Here is a 22,193-nt window from a genome sequence, read left to right on the forward strand (position 1 = left end):
CACACTCATTCTGTGATCCTTGTTAAACCAGTAAATTTATGATTTACTTTACAAACCGTGGCTGTTCTGATTATCAGTCTCTTTATCTTACTGTATGAAGAAAGAACCAAACAACATAAAGTTACCATTAGGAATTTCTAGTAATACTTTGAAAAAGAGGAAGGGAAAGAACAGCAGCTTGTGAATTTATCCTGAAAAGTCAACTGAAGACAGGCCCAAAATATTTACGACTGTTTCACTAAGTAGTGGGATTATGGATGGGTTTTATTTATTTTTATTTATTTTAATGTTTTATTTTTAAAATAGAAACAGGGTTCCATCATATTACATAGGCTGGTCTAGAACTCTTGGGCTCAGGCAATCCTCCTGCCTCCACCTCCCAAAGTGTGTGGGGATTACAGGCATGACCCACAGCATCTGGCCATGGCTGGGTTTTAGTTACTTCTCTTACTGTCTGGTTTTCTATATCAAGCAGACATTATTATAACTAAAAAAAAAAAAAAAAAAGACAAGGCCATTTGTATCTTGGGAGGAAAAGAAAAGCAAATACAATCAATTCTACTACATGCAGTAGTCTTGACTCCATGTTCTTTCAAGCTTCTGCATGTTACCACATTACAGACTCACTTCTCTGTACAGGACATTCTTAATATTTTCTCAACTATCACCTACTACACATAATCTTTCTTTTCTTCTTTAGGCAACAATTACGTTCTCACACAGTTCGCTCATACCTAGATTCTAGTACATGATGAATTGTATCATGACGACATATTTACTGATGTGTCTCCACGACCACCACCACTCTAACCCTCTTAATTATACTGAGTTCATGTTCAGTAACTGAATAAAAGATCAAGCATTACAGAAGACAAGATTAGCAGGTTCTTTTTCTTTTTTTTTTGAGATGAAGTTTCACTCTTGTCGCCCAGACTGGAGTGCAGTGGCATGATCTCAGATCACCGCAACCTCTGCCTCCCAGATTCAAGCAATTCTCCTGCCTCAGCCTCCCAAGTAGCTGGGATTACAGGTACGTGCCACCACACCCGGCTAATTTTTGTATTTTTAGTAGAGATTAAAATACACGTTTTGTATTTTTTTTTTTTTTGCCATGTTGGCCAGGCTTGTCTGAAACTCCTGATCTCAGGTGATCTGCCCACCTCAGCCTCCCAAAGTGCTGGAATTACAGGCATGAACCACCATGCCCAGCAGATTATCAGGTTCTAAAAAAGCAGTATCAGAAGCCAAATCAGAAGATCAGTTTCGGCATTACTGAGATAGAGTGACTTTTGTTATCTGCTATCCTAATAAAGTTTGGCAATTTTCTTCCATCTAAATAATATCAATTATATTTTTCAAGAAGAAAGCTCTATGAGAATTAAAGACTTTAAAAAATTAACTGATCTTTCTGCGTAAGAAACACTACTTCATCAAAGCATCCCCAACCAGTATTTATAGAGTATCTCTGGGTAAGAGCTAAGATTCTCAACTGAGAGGAACATATCGTCAGGCAGATGGAGAAAATACATGTTCTGCTTTTATGGAGAGTTCTCACATTTTGACATGAGCTGTCAAAACATTTTATTAGGAAAAATACCTGTTTATGGATGACTAGGTTAAAAAAAAAAAAGGAAATGTATCTCTATGTATTTAACAGATGGGGTCTCACTATATTGCCTAGGCTGGTCTCCAACTCCTGAGCTCAAGCAATCCTCCCACTTCGGCCTCCCCAAGTGCTGGGATTACAGGTGTGAGCCATCATGCCCGGCCATACCTCTATGTTTTCTATAACCACACCATCACGTAACACTTTTCTTTAAAAGGCTTACCTAAAGCATTACCAACTCCAAGAAGCCTTCCTTGACCCCTCCCCTCAAGCTGAGTTAGGTTTCCATCCTCTGTTCTGTATCACCCTTTGGTTGTCTATACCACAGCATTCATCTAACTATACTGATGTTGAAAATTAAATATGGCCAGAGAATCTCTACAGCACCTCCAATCAAGAGATATAGCCTATTTACCCAAAACCTTGAATAAGAACTGGACTTGTGACTTGTTTTGAACAACAGAATCCACGTGGTATAATTTCTAAGCCTCAGCCCTAAGGGCCTTACAGCTGCTACTCCTGTCCTAAGACTACCATGCTGTGAAGAAGCCTAACATGAGAGACTACATGGAGGGAGACCCAGCCATCCTACTTAAGCCCAGTCCCCACCCGACCCACCAGATGAATGAAGTTGTATGAATGCAAGATCGGCAAAAACTAACCAGTCAATCACAAAATCAACAGAAATCAACTGTTTTAATCCACTGAGTATTGAGGCAAATTGGGGGTTCTTCTTACTATTTTTATTTTTTTTAAAAAAAGAGACAGGGTCTCACTGTTGTTGCCCAGGCTAGTCTTGAACTCCTGGGCTCCAGTGATCCTCCAGCCTCAGCCTCCCAAAGTGCTGGGATTACAGACATGTGCCACTACAATAGGGCAGAGGTAATTTGTTACAAAGGAAAGACTAACAGAAACAAATGTAACAAGATGTTTAATAATTGTCATCTACCCCAAGCTATAAGCAACTTAAATACAGGCACCAAGTCCAGTTCATCTCTGTTCTCATTCAGCCTTTTATTATTTTCTCTCTGGCTATGATGTTCTCCAGTTCCACTATCATTCCACTTGGGACTTACTGTGTTCTTTGATGCCAATGATTTATATTTTTTATCACTTCCGGAAAATATTCAACTATTATCTCTTCAAGTATTTTCTTCCATCTTCCCCACTCTCTTGTTATAGAACACTTAAGATGGTTGGTCCTTCTCATCTTAATTTTTATGTCTCTTAAGTGGTCTTTCATATCTTATCTTTCAATGCTATCTTCTGGATAATTTCTTCAGATCCATTTTCCAGGTATTTGATTCTCTCTTCAGCCATGTGTAGTTTGCTGTTTAACACATCCGCTGCACTTTTAATTTCATTGGCTCTAAATTTAATTGTAGAATTCTAGTTTCAGTTGGCTTAATTTTTAAATTTCTTTGGTATTTTGTTCTTTTTAAATGTTTTCTAATTTTAAGTCTTTAATTATTTTAATCAAATTTCCCTTAAGGTTATACCTAATAATTCTAATGCCCAAGTTCTAGTGGAATTCAATTTTGCTGGGGTTTGCTAACTTGCTCATAATAAGTTACTCTTTATATATATTTGTAAATTCTGGATTGTGTGCTCTGCTTTAAGAGGGTTATCTGGGGGAATACCACATAGCCTGAGTGGCAAGCATGTTCTTCCAGAGTAGTTCTGCAATTGCTTCTGTAAGGTGCCTGGAGTATTACCAATCAAGGAACATAAAGTAGCGTAAATTCAAACATACATGAAGGCAAGCCTGTGGGAACAAATTTCCAGCAAGACCCTCCTCCAAATTAATGTCCAAGCTAAGAAACGTAAGTTTCCTTATTTCCTTATGTACTTCCTGTGACTACAGGTAGAATTTCTACCCTTATCCTTTCAAGTTAGGATGTAGCCTCTGAGTACACTTTATGAGGAGATCTCAGTTCCAACACCTCTCTCTCTAAACCCAAGGACTTACCTCTTGCCCAACGTAGTTATCAAAATCCAAGCACTTTGGTTATAAAGAATAGCAAATTCCTCAGTGCAGATCAAATGTCAGCCCATATGTATAGTTAAAGCTTTCAGTTCCCTCTTTGTTTTTGTTCCTTGAAGACTGTCATTACTTTCTTGTAAATACAGCTAGGCAATTAAAAAGGTGTTACATTTCAGCCAGCTTTCATAATTATTTTATATTGGAAATTTCTTAGGCTGTGTAGATTATCATAAATGGGAATTCTTATCCTGTGGTAGATTACCAGCTGTCAAATGACCTTTCAACAAGACACTCAACTGGGACTTTTGGAGTTTTGGGGTGGAATAGTGACAGACTTGTAAAATGTGTTTTCCACTGGGTATACATGGACATAAAGATGGGAACAATGAACACTGAGAACTGCAACAGAGGGTAGGAAGGGAAGGAGACAGGGGGACAAGGGTTGAAAAAACTATATTGGGTACTGTGCTTACTACCTGGGTTTAATTGTACCCCAAACCTCAGAATCATGTAATATACATTTGTAACAAACCTCTACATGTACCCCCTGAATCTAAAAGCTTAAAACAAAAATTTCTTTTTTGAGACAGGGTATCACTATGTTGCCCAGGCTGAACTGCAGTGGCTATTCACAGGCATGCTTTTAGAGCACTGCAGCCTTGCACTCCTCTGGCTTTGAGCAATCCTCCTACATTAGCCTCCTAAGTAGCTGGGACTACAGGTACACACAATCACACCCACCTCATGGTTCCACTTTGATGTTTATGTCCCAAGCATAAACGTTAGCACTAAAACAGAAACAAAAGAAAAATTCCAGGGCCTGGCACAGTGGCTCACACATGTAATCCTAGCACAATGGGAGGCTGAGGCAGGTGGACCACTTGAGGACAGGAATTCAAGACCAGCCTGGCCAACGTGGCGAAACCCCATCTCTAATAAGAAAAAAAAAAAAAAAATTAGCCGGGCATGGTGGCACACTGGCACATGACTGTAACCCCACCTACTCAGGAGACTAAGGCACAAGTCATCTGAACCCAGGAGGCGCAGGTTGTAGTGAACAGAGATTGTGCCACTCCACTCCAGCCTGGGCAACAGAGCAAAACTCCTATCTCAACAAACAAACAAAACTCGAGAGCCTTGGAATTTATTAAATGTCATGTTGGCCAGGCATGGTGGCTCACAACAATAATCCCAACACTTTAGGAGGCCAAGGTGGAAGGATCACTTGAGGCCAGGAGTTTGAGACTAGTCTGGGCAACATATGAAGACCTTGCCTCTACAAAATAAAACAAAATAAAATGTTTTAAATTCCATATTATACCACATTGAAATGGCAAAAAAAAAAAAAAAATTGTTAGGAAGGTAGATAAGATGTTCTATAAATCTTTTTTTTTAAAGTCATTTTGTTAGTTATTCTACTGGAGGCTGAGAAACGATACAAGGTTTCAAAAAGGAGAGTACCACTGCGCAAGGTATCTCCAGTAACACTATTATACCTTCCTCTGATGACAGATCTTATAGATTTAACAATTTTAATTATTCCTCAATTCCAGTTCTATATATAATAACCCTTCATAACATACAGATGTAATGAAATTAAAACACACAAAGGAAATATTTTAAATTTGGAGAACATGTTCCTCAATTTCCTCATCTACAAAACACAATCATGCATTGCTTAACAACAGGGATACATTCTAAGAAATGCACTGTTGCGCAGTTCTGTTGTATGAACATCATAGACTGTACTTACATAAACCTAGGAAGCATAGCCAACTATACACCTAGGCTGTATGGTATAGCCTGTTACTCCTAGGCTACAAACCTGTATAGCATGTTCCTATACTGAATACTATAGGCAATTATAACACAATGGTACGTATGTGTGTATTAAACATATCTAAACACAGAAAAGGTACAATAAAAATATGGTATTATTATCTTTTGGGACCACCTTCATACATGTAGTTGGTTGTTGACTAAAATGTTGTCATGCAGTACATGACTATACAGGTATTTCTTTCTGGTAAACGAGACAAATGATAGTTAGAAAGAATAAATATGACCTAGTATTTGCCAGCACAATAGGATGACTACAGTAAAAATGGTTTAATTGTACATTTAGGCCGGGCGCGGTGGCTCAAGCCTGTAATCCCAGCACTTTGGGAGGCCGAGACGGGCGGATCATGAGGTCAGGAGATCGAGACCATCCTGGCTAACACGGTGAAACCCCGTCTCTACTAAAAATACAAACAAAAAACTAGCCGGGTGAGGTGGCGGGCGCCTGTAGTCCCAGCTACTCGGGAGGCTGAGGCAGGAGAATGGCGTAAACCCAGGAGGCGGAGCTTGCAGTGAGCTGAGATCCGGCCACTGCACTCCAGCCTGGGTGACAGAGCGAGACTCCATCTCAAAAAAAAAAAAAAAAAAAAAAAAAAAATTGTGCATTTAAAAATAACTAGCCGGGGGTGGTGGCTCACACCTGTAATCCTAGCACTTTGGGAGACCAACGCAGGCGGATCATCTGAGGTCAGGAGTTCAAGACCAGCCTGGCCAACATGGCAAAACCCCATCTCTACTAAAAATACAAAAATTGGCTGGAAGTGGTGGCATGCACCTGTAATCCCGGCTACTCAGGAGGCTGAGACAGGAGAATCGCTTGAACCTGGGAGGCAGAGATTGTGGTAAGCCAAGATCCTGCCACTTTACTCCAGCCTGGGCGACAGAGCAAGACTCTGCCTCAAAAATAATAATGATAATAAAATAAAATAAAAAATAAAAGAGTATAACTGTGCTGGTAAAAAATGATTTAATTGTACATTTAAAAATAACTAAAAGAGTATAATTGTGCTGCATGCAGTTTCTCATGCCTGTAATCCTAGTGCTTTGAGAGGCCAAGGCAGGCAGATCACTTGAGGCCAGGAATTCAGTACCAGCCTGACCAACATGGCAAAACCCCATGTCTACTACAATTGTGAGAATTAGCCAGGCATAGTGGTGCACACCTACAGTCCCAGCTACTCAGGAGGCTGAGGTATGAGAATCGTTTGAAACCAGTAAGTGGACGTTGTAGTGAGCTGAGATCACACCACTGCACTGCAACCTGGGCAACACAGTGAGACTCCACCTCAAAAAAAAAAAAAAGGTAGAATTGAATTGTTTGTAACACAAAGAATAAATGCTTAATGTGATGGATACCCCATTTACCCTGATGTAATTATTACTCATTGCACATCTGTATGAAAATGTCTCATGTAATGCATATACACACATTAATGCATAATTAATACACCTACTATGTACCCACAAAAATTAAAAATTAAGAAAAAAGGCAGGGCATGGTGGCTCCCACCTGTAATCCCAGCACTTTGGGAGGCCAAGGCGGGTAGATCACCTGAGGTCAGGAGTTCAAGATCAGCCTAGCCACATGGTAAAATCCCGTCTCTCTAAAAATACAAAAAATTAGTCAAGCGTGCTGGTGTGCACTTGTAATCCCAGCTATTCAGGAGGCTGAGGTAGGAGAATCACTTGAACCCGGGAGGCGGAGATCATGCCACTGCACTCCAGCCTGGGCAATAAGAGTGAAACTCTGTCTCAAAAAAAAAAAAAATTTTTTTTAAGGAAAAAAAAAGACATAAGAGAGCAAAAAAAGAAGTTCTCTGGAAGATACCTGAGGGTTCCCCCCCCATGTAACATAAATGATTAATCAAAGTAGAAACAGGAAGAGTAAGTCAAACTACTTTGAAAACTTACAAGAAAATTTTCAAATGGAGGAAATCCAAAAGGAGACAAGATGGATTTACTTGCATATTTACTGCTGTCTTAATTTCTAGAAACTGTTCCTAGGCTAACTATTCTACTTACACACAAGAAACTCTTTTTCCTAATCAAAGATTCTGCTCTCCTTCATACTAGTAACATACCCTTTTTACTAAATAATTCCTGCCAATATATAAATATCCTACAATCATTCAATAAAATCCATAACCCCTGCAGCTACCACTCAATTTTTCTGCCCTCATTTTATAGCAAAAGTCCTTGAAAAAGTTGTCTATATTTATTTCCCCTTCTCTCTCATCTCCTATTTACTAATGAACCCACACTAACCTTACTACAGTCTACTCTCTCCAAAAAACTCATTATTCTTGAGGGTCCCCAAGGCCTGCATCTTGTTATTTTCCACTTATTATCTAAATCAATCTTTTAGCCAAATCAGACATACCTGATCAAATCAGACATTCCTGAAACACCTTTGCCACCTGTCTTTCAAGGAATTCTGCTCTCCTAGTGATACAGTTTGGCTGTGCCCCTCACCCAAATCTCATTTTGAATTGTAACTCCCCCAATTCCCATGTATTGTGGGAGGAACCTGGAGGGAGGTAACTGAATCATGAAGGCAGGTCTTTCGTGTTCTCATGATAGTGAGTCTCACGAGATCTGATGATTTTTAAAATGGGAGTTTTCCTGCACAAGCTCTCTCTTCTCTTGCCTGCTGCCATCCAGGTAAGACATGACTTGCTCCTCCTTGCCTTCTGCCATGATTGTGAGGCCGCCTCAGACGTGTGAAACTGTAAGTTCATTAAAGCTCTTTTTCTTCACAGTCTCAGGTATGTCTTTATCAGCAGTGTGAAAATGAAGTAATACACCTGCGTTTTCTTGTATCTTATGAGTTATTTCTTCTCAGTTGTTTCTGCTGATTTCTCTTCATCTCAATCTCTGAATATTGGAGTACCCCAAGAACCAACTGTTATCTGGACAATTAGCAGGAAAGGGGCAAGAGTGGTAGCAAGGAGAGCAGGGGTAAATGTGCTCTGATTCAGAAAATGTTTTGGTATTAATGTGGGTAAATTAGATGTAGGGTATGAGGTAAAGAGAAGTAGATGATTCCTAGATTTTGGCCTGGGCTGTTTAGTCTAATCCTGAGCTAAACAGTAATGGGAAAAAGAAAGGTAAGTCAAGAATTGGGTCAGGAGAATATATTATATTTGAGTTGACTTTTAGCTGTCTCTTTGGAGATGTCAGTTTGATAGTTGGTTTGTTTGATAGTTGGATGTATGAGACTAATACTAAGGAGAGGTTAGTTGTAGCTGCTATCAATAGTATTTACTTGCTATTTAAAGCTATGAAATTATGGTTGGGTGCATTGGTGACGAATTCAGAGATTCATCTCAATCTCTGAATATTGGAGTACCCCAAGAACCAACTGTTATCACTTGTCTCTTCAATATCTACACTCACATTGTGAGTGGTCTTATCTAATTCTATAGATTTTTTAATTTTTTCGAGACGGAGTGTCACTCTTGTAACCCAGGCTGGAAGGCAATGGCACAATCTAGGCTCACTGCAACCTCTGCCTCCCGGTTCAACCAATTCTCCTGCCTCAGCCTCCCAAGTAGCTAGGATTACAAGCTGCACCACCACGCCTGGCTAATTTTGTATTTTTAGTAGAAATAGGGTTTCACCATGTTGGCCAGGCCTATTACAAACTCCTGACCTCAAGTGATCTGCCTGTCTCAGCCTCCCATAGTGCTGGGATTACAGGAGTGAGCCACTGCACCCAACCATAATTTCATAGCTTTAAATAGCAAATAAATACTATGATGGCAGCTACAACCAACCTCTCCTTAGTATTAGTCTCATACATCCAACTATCAAACAAACCAACTATCAAACTGACATCTCCAAAGAGACAGCTAAAAGTCAACTCAAATGTAATATATTCTCCTGACCCAATTCTTGACTTACCTTTCTCTTTCCCATCTCAGTAAACGGCATTACTAAGGTAATGCCATTACTGTTTAGCTCAGGATTGGACTAAACAGCCCAGGCCAAAATCTAGGAATCATCTACTTCTCTTTACCTCATACCCTACATCTAATTTACCTACATTAATACCAAAACATATTCTGAATCAGAGCACATTTACCCCTGCTCTCCTTGCTACCACTCTTGCCCCTTTCCTACTAATTGTCCAGGAAGCTTTTTTAGAAAAGATTTAGAGATATAATTCATAAACCATATAATTCATTCATTTAAAAAGTATGTTCAATGGTTTAAGTATATTCGCAGATATATGCAACTACCAAAGTCAATTTAAAAACATTTTCATTACCTCAAAAAAGTGGCACAGGCCAGGTGCGGTGGCTCATGCCTGTAATCCCAGCACTTTGGGAAGGCAAGGCAGGCGGATCACCAGAGGTCAGGAGTTCGAGACTAGCGTGGCCAACATGGTGAAACCCCATCTTTACTAAAAATACAAAAAGTAGCCAGGCATGGTGGTGCGTGCCTGTAATCCTGGTTACTCAGGAGGCTGAGGCAAGAGAATCACTTGAACCCAGGAGGTGGAGGTTGAAGTAAGTTGAGATCACACCACTGCACTCCAGCCTGTGCAAAAGAGACTGTCTCAAAAAAAAATTTTTTCTAATAAAAAAATTGTAAAAAGCAGCACAATATACCCTTAAGTTATCACCTTTCTATTCCCCCCAGACTCGCGCAACCAGCCCTAAGCAACCACCCCTAAGCAACCACTAATTTTCTGTCTCTAAAGATTTGCCTATTCTGAATATTTCCTATTAATGAAATTATGTAATTTGTAGTCTTTTGTGATGACGTGTCATTCAGCATAATGTTCTTAAGGTTCATCTACATTGTAGCATCTATCAGTATTTTATGGCTTAATAATATTCGATTGTATACCACATTTTGTTAACCCATTCAGCAGTTGATGGTTTAGTTCTTTATACTTCCTAGAACTATTATCATTTACAAATTCTTTCATTGCATTTTTGTTGTTGTTGTTGTTTTTCACTTTTCTTGATAATATCTTTTTTTCTAAGTAGAGACAGGGTCTCCCTCTGTTGCCCAAGTAGGAGTGCAGTGGGTATGATCACAACGCACTGCAGCCTTGACCTCTCTGGCTCAAGCGATCCTCCCACCTCAGCCCCCAAATAACTGGGACTACAAGAGCATGCCACCACATTCAGCTAATTAAAAAAATTTTTTTTCTTGTAGAGATGGAGTCTCTGTATGTTGCCCAGGCTGTTCTCAAACTTGTGGGCTCAAGTGATCCATCTCAGCCTCTCAAAGTGCTGGGATTACAGGCATGAGCCACTGCACGTGGCCCTAGCACAATGTTGAAGATTGGTGGTGAGTGCAGACGTCCTTGCTTTATTCTTAAACGTAGCGGGGGAAGAGTCACTCTTTCACCATCAAGTATGATTTTACCTGTGAGCTTTTTGAAAATGTCCTTTATCAGGTTGAAATGTTCCATTGTATTTCTAGTTTGAGTTTTCTCATCTCTTTTTTTCATGAAAAGGTGTTAGATTTTTGTCAAATGCTTTTTCTGCATCTACTGAGATGATCGTGTGGGTTTTGCTTTTTATTCTATAGATACGGTATATTACATTAATAATTTTCAGATGTTAAACTAACCTTACATTCCTGGAATAACTCCCACTTGATCATGGTATGTAATCCTTTTTATATTTATATACCAGTTAAATTCACTTTGCTAGTATTTCAAGAATTTTTGTGCCCATATGCATTAAAGACATTGGTGTGCAGTTTCCCTTTGATGTCTTTGTCTGATTTTGGTATCAGGCTAATGGTGTTCTCATACAGTAAGTTGGGAAGTATTCCCTACTTTTCTATTGCAGAGAAGAGTTTGTGCAGAATAGATATTAATTCTTATTTAAGTATCTGGTAGAATTCAACAGTACAGACACCTGAATCCAGGGTTTTCTTTGGGGTACTTTTTTGATTACCAATTCAATCTCTTTGTTATAGATCTGTTCGGACTATTTTATCAGTTTTGTTAGTGTCACTCTAGAAATTTGTACATTTCATCTAAATTATCTTATTTATGGGCACACAACTCTAGTATTCCTTCATAATTGTATGTATTATCAGCAGTATTATCCCCTTTCATTTATGATTCCAGTAAATTGTCCTTTTTTGTGTGGTTAATCTAATTAAAGCTTTGTCAATTTTGTTGGTATTTTCAAAGAATCAATTTCTGGTTCCACTGATTTTTCTCTATTGCTTTTCTATTCTGTTTAATTAATTTCTGTTCTTTTATTTTCTTTCCTTCTGATTGTTTTAGGTTTAGTGTACCTTTCTACCAGGGTCTTAAGGTGGAAGGTTAGGATATTAAGTTTAGGTCTTTCTTCTTTCTTAATATAGGCACTTAACAGCTATAAATTTCCCTGAGAACTGTAACAGCTATAAATTTCCCTAAGAATTGTTTAAGCTGTATCCCATAAGTCTTAGTATATTGTTTCTGCATTTTCATTCATTTCAGTATTTTCTAATTTCCTTTTTGATTTTTTCTGACTTATTTAGAAGTATGTTGTTTACTTTCCTCACATTAGTGAATTTTCAGTTTTACTTCTGTTATTGATTTATAGTCTCCTGCCCTTATGGCTGGATTAATACTTTGGGTACACTTGAAAAGAATAGAATGAATGTTCTGCTATTGTTGCGGTGAGTGTTCTATAGAGATCTGTTAGCTCTACTTGGTCAACAGTGTCATCCAAGGCTTCTACCGCCTTATTGGTTGGCCTAGTTGTCCCCTTCAGTATTGAAAGCAGTGTATTATAATCTTCAGCAATTTTTTTTTTTAAATGAGACAGGGTCTTGCTATGTTGCCCGGGCTGGTCTTGAACTCCTGAGCTCAAGCGTCCACCCACCTCAGCCTCCTGAATTGCTGGGATTACAGACATGAGCCACCACGCCTGGCTAACAATTATTCTTGAATTGTCCATTTTCTCTTCATTTCTGTCAGTTTTTGCTTCATGCATTTTGGTGCTTGGTTATTAGATATGTAATTGTTAGATGTTTGTGATGGACTGATCCTTCTCATTACAAAATGTCATTACTCATATATTATCTCTAGTAAAGTTTTTTGTTTTAAAGTCTATTTTGTCTAAAATCAGAACAGCCAATCCAGCTTTCTTACAATTGCAGTTTGCATTATATTTTTCCATCCTTTTAAATATATTTGTATCTCTAAACCTAAAGTATATCTTGTAGACAGCATACAATTGGATCCTATATTTTTATCCAATCTAACAGTATCTGCCCTTTTGATTACATTGCTTAATTTATTCACATTTATTATTGATACAGCTGGATTCAGGACTGCCAACTTCATAATTTTTTAGTGTGTATTGTCTTTCTTGTGCCTCTATTATTGCTTTCTCTTGGACTTAGTAAATGTTTTCTAATGTAGCATTTACATTTCTTTAATGATTTTTTTCCATGTATGTTTTCACTTGTATCGTTGGTAGTTCCTCTGGGAACTTACAATGTACTATTTTTATTTATTATTATTTTTTTAGAGAGGGTCTCACTCTGTCACTTGGGCTAGAATGCAGTGGTGTGATCATGGGTCACGAGAGCCTCAACCTCCTGGGCTCAGGCAATTCTCCCACCTCAGCCTCCCAAATCCCCTTCTGACTACAGGCACACACCACAATGCCTGGCTAATTTGTGGGGGTTTTTTTGTTTGCTTGTTTTTGTAGAGATGGGGTTTCACCATGTGGCCCAGGTTGGTCTTAAACTCCTGGGCTCAAGCAATCCACCCACCTCACTCTCCCAAAGTGCTGGGACTACCACCCCCCCTTTTTTTTTTTAATCTTTAAGCTCTGTTGGACTTGAAACAATGTATATCTTATCAGAATGAGCATCTGATTTACACTCACTCAATTCCACTGAGAAATAGAAACATTATTCACACACAGCTCTAATCCCTTCCCCCTGCCTTTTGTGGTATTGCTATATACACTATATCTACAAATAACTGTTAGAGGTCCAACAATAATCTGTCACAATTATTACTTTATATAATTTTATGTATACCTTAAAAGAAGTTGAGAGAAAAACCAATGTATATTTACAGTTTTCTTATATTAACCTTCTTGTTTATTATTTTTGGTTTTCTTCATTTATTCTTATGAATGAGTTACTATATGGAGTTATTTCCTAGCCGAAACACAGATCTGTCCCTATCTTATCTCCTTTTTCCTATTATTGGCAACTATATTACATTTCCACATCTCATAGGCCCAACAATATATTATATACATAGTATATAGTACTGCAGTAAAATGCAGATTTTACTGGGATACAGCTTCAACAGTTCTTAGAGAAATTTATAGGATACAGCTTCAACAGTTCTTAGGGAAATTTATAGCTGTTAAGTGCCTATATAGATATGCATGATATATACACAACACAAAAGAGAAGGAGAAAATATGCATTTATAGTGTCATTACTACATAATTATTTTTACTGGTGCTCTTTGATTTTTCATGTGGATTAAAAGCATCATTTGGAGTAACTTGCTTTCAGCCTGAAGAACTTCCTTTAGTGTTTCTTATAAGGTGGGTCTGCCAGCAGCAAATTCTCTGAGTTTTTACCTCAGAACACTTTACTTCAAAGAACTTTCAGTTTTGAATAATAGCTTGGCTGGACATAGAATTGTTGGTTAACAGTTTTTTGGTTTAAGTGCTTTGAATATGTTGTCCCACTGGCTTCTTGCCTCCATTTTTTTGCTGAGAAGTTAGCTACAAATCTTATGGGAAAGTTCCCTTGTAAGTTGATGAGTCCCTTATCTCTTGCTGCTCTAAAGATTTTTTCCTTGTCTTTGGTTTTTAGCATTTTTACCAAGATATTCCTTTTTGTGAATCTCTTTGCATCTATTCCATGTGGAGTTCACTGAACTTCACATATATTATATTATATAATTATTGTTTTTTGTATTTTGTATAAATTATTGTTTTTAAATAAATTTGGGATATTTTTGGATATTATTACTTAAAATTTTTTTCTAGTCATTTCTCTTTCTCCTCTCCTTTTGATACTCCTATTACAAGCATGTTGGCACACTTAACAGCTTCCCATATTTTTCTGAGCCTGTTTTTTTCTACATTGTTTTTCTTCATGTTCTTTGTGTAATTTCTATTAATCTATCGTCAAGTTCATTAACTCTTTCTTTTGCCAGTTGAAATGTACTGTTGTGCCCCACAAGTGAGTTTTACATTTCAGTTACTGTGATTTTCCTTTCCAGAATTTCCATTTAGTTCTTTTTAAAATGATTTCTCTTTATTAATATTCTCTATTTCATGTGAAACTATCATCACGCCTTAATTTCTTTAACCATGATTTCCTTTAGTTTGCTGAATATATTAATAATGGCTACCTTGAAAGCTCTGTGCTAAATCCAACCAGTCACTCTCACAGGTAGTAACTGCTGCTTGCTTTTTTAATGGGATGTCTGGGTCCCATTTTCTTGTTTCTCTGAATGTCTTATAATTTTCGGATAGAAACTAGATACTTGAGATAATACACAGTACCAATGCTGAGTACTGGCCTCCCCACTGCAAGATTTGTTATTGTTTATGCTTCTTTATTGGGTGACTGGCTAGTTGATTTTTGCAGATTCCATTGTCCTACCCCCAGTGTTAAGCCTCTGGTGTTGCTCCTCAGGGAGCTCAGACTTGAGATTGCTCACTGTAACCTTGGGATGAGAGTGGTTTGGGCAGGGCTCTCGCTGACTCTTGGCTTCTCTGACCACATCTAGCTTGTTAAATTACACTAATTGCTGTCTGACTGCTGTAATGATTTCAACAATGCACTGCGGTATAAACTGCTTCATAGTCTAAGTCAATCAAACTTGGGTAACTTTGAAGTGAAAGTTCCAGAGGTCAACTGAAAGTTCCTTGGTGATCTCCTCCCAGGTGTGTTTTTCCCTAGTTTCCTCAGGCAAACTAGGATGTCTATAGTCAAGTCTAAATGTCCAATCAACCTACCAATCTTCCCCAATTACCTTTCACCACAACCTCCACTATTTTTTTTAGAGTAACCTTAGGCTTAATCTTTTCTACACTCTGTCGTGAATGAAGCCTATTCCTTTAAGAAGGCTGCTTTAAGGCCAACTTTTCCCTGTAGGTAAAATCTCTGAGACACGGCTTTGGAGCTGGAAGTAGAGACAATAACACACTGTCTCACTGACACCCCAGGGTTAGTTGCTCTGCCCAAAGTAAAGCCTCTGTCCCGGGAGCAAGGAGCTGGGCAGAAAAACGAGGCCCCCAACTCTAAGTCACACTTGGCCAGAAACAGGCATGGGGAAGCAGGATGAGAAATACTGATATCTTGCTCCTGCTCTGGAAGATAGCCCAGAATGGGAGTCAGTGGGGGGACAGGGATTCTTGTCTTCTTCACTGCACCAATATGGAGAGGAGTTACCAACTGTCTCAGCTGGGATAGGGTAAGGAAAGGGCAGGTCTTGTTACCAATAACAGGTTCTTGCTGCTCTGACCAAATTTTAGTAAATTTTCTTGAATAAATGTTTTTTCATTTGCTGTATTTCCTTTAAAATACTTTCAGAGACCTTAAATGTTTTATTTTCGTAATTGTCACCAGTTCTGCTGGGGAGTAGAAAGAACATGCTGTCATCCTACAAGTCCCTCTTAACCAGTGAGCTTTTAAAAATATAAATTAGATCATGATTCCATTCAAAACTTTCCAACATTTCCACTTTTTTTTTTTTTTTTTTTTTTTAACAAAGCCCCACAGTTCCTACTAAGCTCCACAGGGTTCTACACAATCCAGCCCATGCCCACTAATGGATCTCATCCTTTACTGCTTTTTACTTTGTTCACTCTGTTCTAACCCCCGTCCTAGCAAGGGTGGTTCTCCTCATGGTCTGTTTGCCGCTCCCACTGGAAAGCTCTTTTCCCAGATTTTTCCATGGCCTTCTTCCTCACTTCATTTGGGCCTCACCTCAAATGTCATCTCAAGACCTTCTCTAAAACAGCACCTGTCATTCACTCTTATGAATTTTTTTAAGTTTTACTGTTTTTTATTTATTCCTCTATACATTTATGAGTAAGAGTAAGGGTTGTTTTCTTTTTTGAGACAGGATCTCACTCTGTCACCCAAGCTGAAGTGCAGTGGTGTGATCATGGTTCACTGCAGCCTCCACTTCCTGGCCTCAATCGATCCTCCCACTTAAGCCTCCTGAGTAGTGGGGACCAAAGGTATGTGCCACTACGCCTGGTTAATTTTTTAAACTTTTGTAGAAATGGGGTTTTGCCATGTTCCCCAGACTGGTCTCCAACTCCTGGGCTCAAGTGATCCGCTTGCCAAGGCCTCCCAAATTACAGGTGTGAGCCACAACACCTGGTAAGTTTTCAAAATTTTGACAAAATTTTTTTTATTATACCTTAGGTTCTAGGGTACATATTCACGACGTGCAGGTTTGTTACATATGTATACATGTGCCATGTTGGTGTGCTGCACCCATTAACTCATCATTTACATTAGGTATTTCTCCTAATGCTATCCCTCCCCCTTCCCTCCACCCCATGACAGGCCCAGGTGTATGATGTTCCCCACCCTGTGTCCAAGTGTTCTCATTTTGACAAAACTTTTTAAAAGTCAAGGAACAATCATAATGTTGTTCACTCTTTATCCACATATCCTGTTTTGTTATTCTTCACAGCACCAAAATTTACTTGATATATTTATTTTCTTATTTGCTTACAGTCTATTTCCCCCATTAGAATTAAAGCTCTAGAAAGGCAGGGAGCTTTGCCTGTGTTGTTCACCACTATACCTCCAGTATTTAGAACAATAATTGGCACATAGTCACCACTGAGTAAACATCGGTTGCATGAAAAGATGTTAACAGGAGTTAATACATTTTTAAAGCTACTTATAGTGTAAATGACAACTTTAACAGATAATCTGTTTTTATTTATATCAATAAAGAGTAGAACAATAATAGGGCATTGGAAAAGAAGTAATAGTGGCTGAGGAATTATAAACAAAAATGGCCAGGTATTTAAAGTTGTTTCAATAATCCTAAAACGGATTTTCGTAAATAGCATCTTTGACCTGCCAGTGCCCTTACATTAGGTAAACCAGGACCAAACAAAACAAATACTTGTAGTGCAACAGAAAAGTGAAAACAATATTAAAATGACAAATATTTATACTATAACCACTAGTTTTGACATTTAGGGCTATTGAAAAATTTAGGAAAAGCTAATTAGAGTGAAAATCTTTAATCAAATATAAACTTCTCACTAAGTTCAAATAAAATTCTTTAACATTAAAGAAAAAGCAGTATATTACTTCCATGTTCTCACTTTCCTCCCATATCCATTTTCTGTTAAGGCTAAGTTTTGCAATGGGCTTAGAAATGCTAAGCAAAACAAACTTAGGTTACGAAGTTTTACCTTGAGTCCTGTTTTCTCATCATCACTTCCATTATTTGTAGATGGTGTCTCATCTCCTTGCCTGGAAACCAAGACAAAATCTTCACTATTAAGAGTAGATACTGAGTCTGAAGAGACACTGATTTTTCCAACAGAAGCCTTGTCATCCATAACTCAAGAATGAGTCTCAACACATGAATGATTAAATATTTTTTAATGCCTGGAAAACAAAAACCATAAAGATACTCAGATAGAATGTCTGCCAGATATTCAATTACACTCTACTTCTTACACAACATATACTGCATTCTTTTTAAATGCTTCAAAAATACTTTTCTAAGACTTTCACTACTTATAGCTTAGGGTTTTTTTGGTTTTTTTTTTTTTTATTCCAGATAAAAAAGGAATTTCATGCTATTCAAGGCAGAGATATTTCCGACTTCAAAAAAATAAATAAAACATATTCCCTTCAGGATAACCCTAACTACTTACAGTGATTTCTTTGGGCTAAGTTGCAATTCAAGTCTTAGCCTCCAAAAAGATATAAGTATTAGCCTTCTGTTTTCTTTTCTTTTTTTTTTTTTTTTTTTGAGACGGAGTCTTGCTTTGTCACCCAGGCTGGAATGCAGCGGTGCGATCTCAACTCATTGCAAGCTCCGCCTCCCAGGTTCATGCCATTCTCTTGTCTCAGCCTCCTGAGTAGCTGGGACTACAGGCACCCGCCACCATGCCCAGCTAATTTTTTTTTTGGTATTTTTAGTAGAGACGGGGTTTCAACGTGTTAGCCAGGATGGTCTCGATCTCCTGACCTCATGATCCGCCCGCCTCAGCCTCCCAAAAAGCTGAGATTACAGGCATGAGCCACTGCGCCCAGTCTAGCCTTCTGCTTTCTACCCTTTAATTTTTAAAGTTGTAAATGTAAATGAAAAGGAAAGCACTTAGTTATTGTGAGGGTACAATAAGGTTTTCCTAGAATTATTGATACATAAGTTTAAAATACTAACATGGTTTTAAAAGGCCAAATTTCATATTTACGCCCAACGGAAAAAAATTCAAGGCAGTTAAATTTTAGCATAAATTCTAGAGCTGGGAAATACCTTACAAAGCAAGAAATGAGAAGTTCATTAAAAACTGCATCTTCCCACACCAGTTTCTTAGAACTCAGCTCAATATGAACATTACCCAAATAAGAGTTTTATACCAAAAATTCCTAGCAAAAAGTATAAAGAAGTGTCACTTAAGAAAATTCATTCAATTATTTATTGACTCTTGGAATAAAACTTAAACTCACCATCATTTTTAAACCTAGTTCTGCAAACTTTGTGGCAATGTTTCATTTGGTTGTCAAAACATCAACAAAACAATATAACGTTACACTCAGAGATTTAACTAACAAAAGCAGCTGTGGCTCCACGTTCATCTAGTACCCCAGAGATGTAAGGTTCTAAAAATCTGTTTAATTTTCTGACTGGGAAGTCCTTATTTATGCTTTGGATTTTTGATCATCGACTATATATTTATGGAGCATACACCATATGTCAAACACAATTTTCCCCTAAAAGGTCCACATATAAACACCTGGCAGGAGAAACTACACAATCCCTGAGTACTATAGTTGGAAGAAAACTTAGAAATCTAAAATCAAATTGATGGCAAGGTAAAAAGAAGGAAAAAAAAAAAACCTTACAAATCAATACTGTTAGATAAAGAAATGGCAACCCCGAGAAAAGGTCATTTAACCAGTTAATGGCACAGCTAAGGCTAGAACCCTGGACTCTCTGTTGCCTTTTATTTAAACTAATTCCCCTGCTTAACAACTATTACACATCTGCATTTCATAAGACCAAATCTAAATACATAGCATGGCATTCAAAAACATTTCAAATTGTACTTTTGAAAAATTCAAAGAAAAATGTTTTACTTAATTCATTCAATGAATACTTATTGAGTGGTTAATGTATAAAGAGCAAGCTACGGTAAACAAAAGAAAATAGATCCTTGCCCCAAAGTTTATACTTTAGTAGAGAGCAGAGGCAAATCGTACTTAATAAGTACTGATTTAGGGTAAAGAAAATTATGGGAACATGTTGGGAGAGGGACTAACTTAGACCTTAGCTAAGGATATATACTTTATTCCTTTAGATATTTGCCCTTACAGGATTCTCTTCCTGAAGTGGTTTCCTCACTTCTGTACTTAATCAACTCCAACTCATCACTCATGATGTAAAATCTCCCTCTTTTAGTAGTCTTCTCAGTCCACTTGCCCATTCCCACCCAGAATCAAATGAACTATTTCCCTTATATCTGTTCCTACAGCATTTTACATTTGATTTTTCTACAGTATCTATTATGTTGTTTCTTAATGGTGCCTTTTAATTTGTCACATCTCTATTTCACAAATGAGGAAATTAAGTCTTAGAGAGATGGTGTAACTTGTTCAATGTAATGTGGTTAGAGTCAAAGTCAAAAATTAAACCCAGTTATCTGACTCCAAAGGCTATACTCTTTCCATTAGATTATGAAGCCTTTCTAATGCCACAAATTTGGGTCTTGTCCCAAAACACTCAGTATTGGGTAAAGGAGTCTTTATCTTTTTTCCAAAATTTGTACTTTAAGTTTTCATGCTCAATCAATTAAGTCTTTTATCCATCTTTTATAATGTGATTAACAGTTGGATGGCAGAGGGCCTGGGAAAGTGGTCTAAAGCTCTGGTCTCAGAGACACTAACAACTTTGTATACCACTACTCTGGACTTAAAAGCAATGTACTTTGGTAATTACACTAAAGAACTGAGATTTGGCAAGCTCAAAGTTCCACCTACTTTCCTTGAGAAGGTGATAGGAAAATACACTTTATAAAATACTTTATTATTTGTTTTGGCAACTGAAAGTAACTGAATCACTCAGCAGGAATGAGGTTTATCAAAACACTAAGTAGTACAGGAAAAATTATACAATAAGATTCCTTTTCTCTGGCCTCTATGGACAGAAGTGAAAAGGGAGCAGTCCATCAGCTCCACAAACTTAGATAAAACCACCCATTCCCTGGCCTCCATAATGAAGAAGTACCCCAGAACTTGCTGCACTTCTGGCAAATTCTAGAGATTCACAACTTCTGTCTCAAGACCGTAAGGGATTTCTTTTTAATCCCTACTCACATCAGTTACCATAAGAAGTCCCCTACTCTAATTCTTCATCCTTCAAACTTTAATTCTAATTCCCATTGACAATAAAATATCAAAATTCCTCCCTCCAACACCCTGCACTGCCACTTCACTTCTCCATAGCACCTATAACCGCTTGACATGTATTTTAGTAATTTAAGTATATTGTAAACTAGAACCTAAGGTTCATGAGGGCAGGGATTTTTGTGTCTGATTAAGTGTTGGATCCCTGGCACCTGTAATAATGCCTGGCACATAGCAGGTGCTCAACTATTTGTTAAAGAAGTAGGATAAATAGCAAATAAAGATGGAAAAGAGCCAGAGCCACCCAAGGAGAAAGTAAGCCCACCTTTTATAAATTGACAAAAAGAACAGAGGTCGTATTTGTGATGCTGAAGCACACAATTATGAATTAAGAAAAACCTACAATTATGAGTTAAGAAAAACCTAAGTTAAAATACTGGTTCTGGGCAGGCACAGTGGCTCATGCCTGTAACCCCAGCACTTTGGGAGGCCGAGGCGGGTGGATCACGAGGTCAAGAGATTGAGACCGTCCTGGCCAACATAGTGAAACCCCGTCTGTACTAAAAATATAAAACTTAGCTGGGCATGGTGGCACACGCCTGTAGTCCCAGCTACTCGGGAGGCTGAGTAAGGAGAATTGCCTGAACTCGGGAGGCGGAGCTTGCAGTGAGCCAAGATCGTGCCACTCCACTCCAGCCTGGCAACAGAGCAAGACTCCGTCTCAAAAAAAAAAAAAAAATACTGGTTCTACTACTAATAGTATAAGCCTGTCACACCAAGCCTCAGTTTCCATAGAGGTGATGTTATACTATCGATCTCATAGAGCTAGTGTACAAATTACTAAGGACTATACATAAAACATTTAACAATACACAAAAAACATTATAAGCACCCAATAGTTATAGCTTTTCAAAAACTAACTTCAAATTCAAAAAAATTTAAGTTATTAACTGATTTAAGTAATCCAAATTAAAATACTTCATACTATCTCTACTTCTTGGCTTATGTCTATAGTGCCTGTATGAATTAATTTGGTTGTTAGTTGGGAAACACATTACTGAGGAAAAAAATAAATTAATTTCCTAATTTCACATTCTAAGTTGTTAATATCTAAATAAAAGCAAAATAGCACTTTGAATAAAAATCCTTTATATATCACAGAAAGGAATAAAATGTACACATTTTTATCTCATTTTA

General features: G+C 37.9%; 1 protein-coding gene across 6 annotated transcripts in view; it reads right to left on the reverse strand.

Moving 5' to 3' along the window:
• RABGAP1 (RAB GTPase activating protein 1) overlaps positions 1-22,193 on the reverse strand; it is a 174,759-nt gene that overhangs the window by 129,944 nt on the left and 22,622 nt on the right. For all 6 annotated transcript variants that reach the window (XM_077968056.1, XM_015116891.3, XM_077968054.1 and 3 more), the window contains one exon: positions 17,831-18,029. Coding sequence is in view for 2 of the 6 variants with exons in the window: in XM_015116891.3 (XP_014972377.1) it covers positions 17,831-17,980 (150 nt within the window). In the remaining 4 variants the exon portion in view is untranslated. The remainder of the gene's footprint in view (positions 1-17,830; positions 18,030-22,193) is intronic.

The sequence above is a fragment of the Macaca mulatta genome, chromosome 15, assembly GCF_049350105.2.
Source record: "Macaca mulatta isolate MMU2019108-1 chromosome 15, T2T-MMU8v2.0, whole genome shotgun sequence".
In the NCBI taxonomy this organism is placed as follows: domain Eukaryota; kingdom Metazoa; phylum Chordata; class Mammalia; order Primates; family Cercopithecidae; genus Macaca; species Macaca mulatta.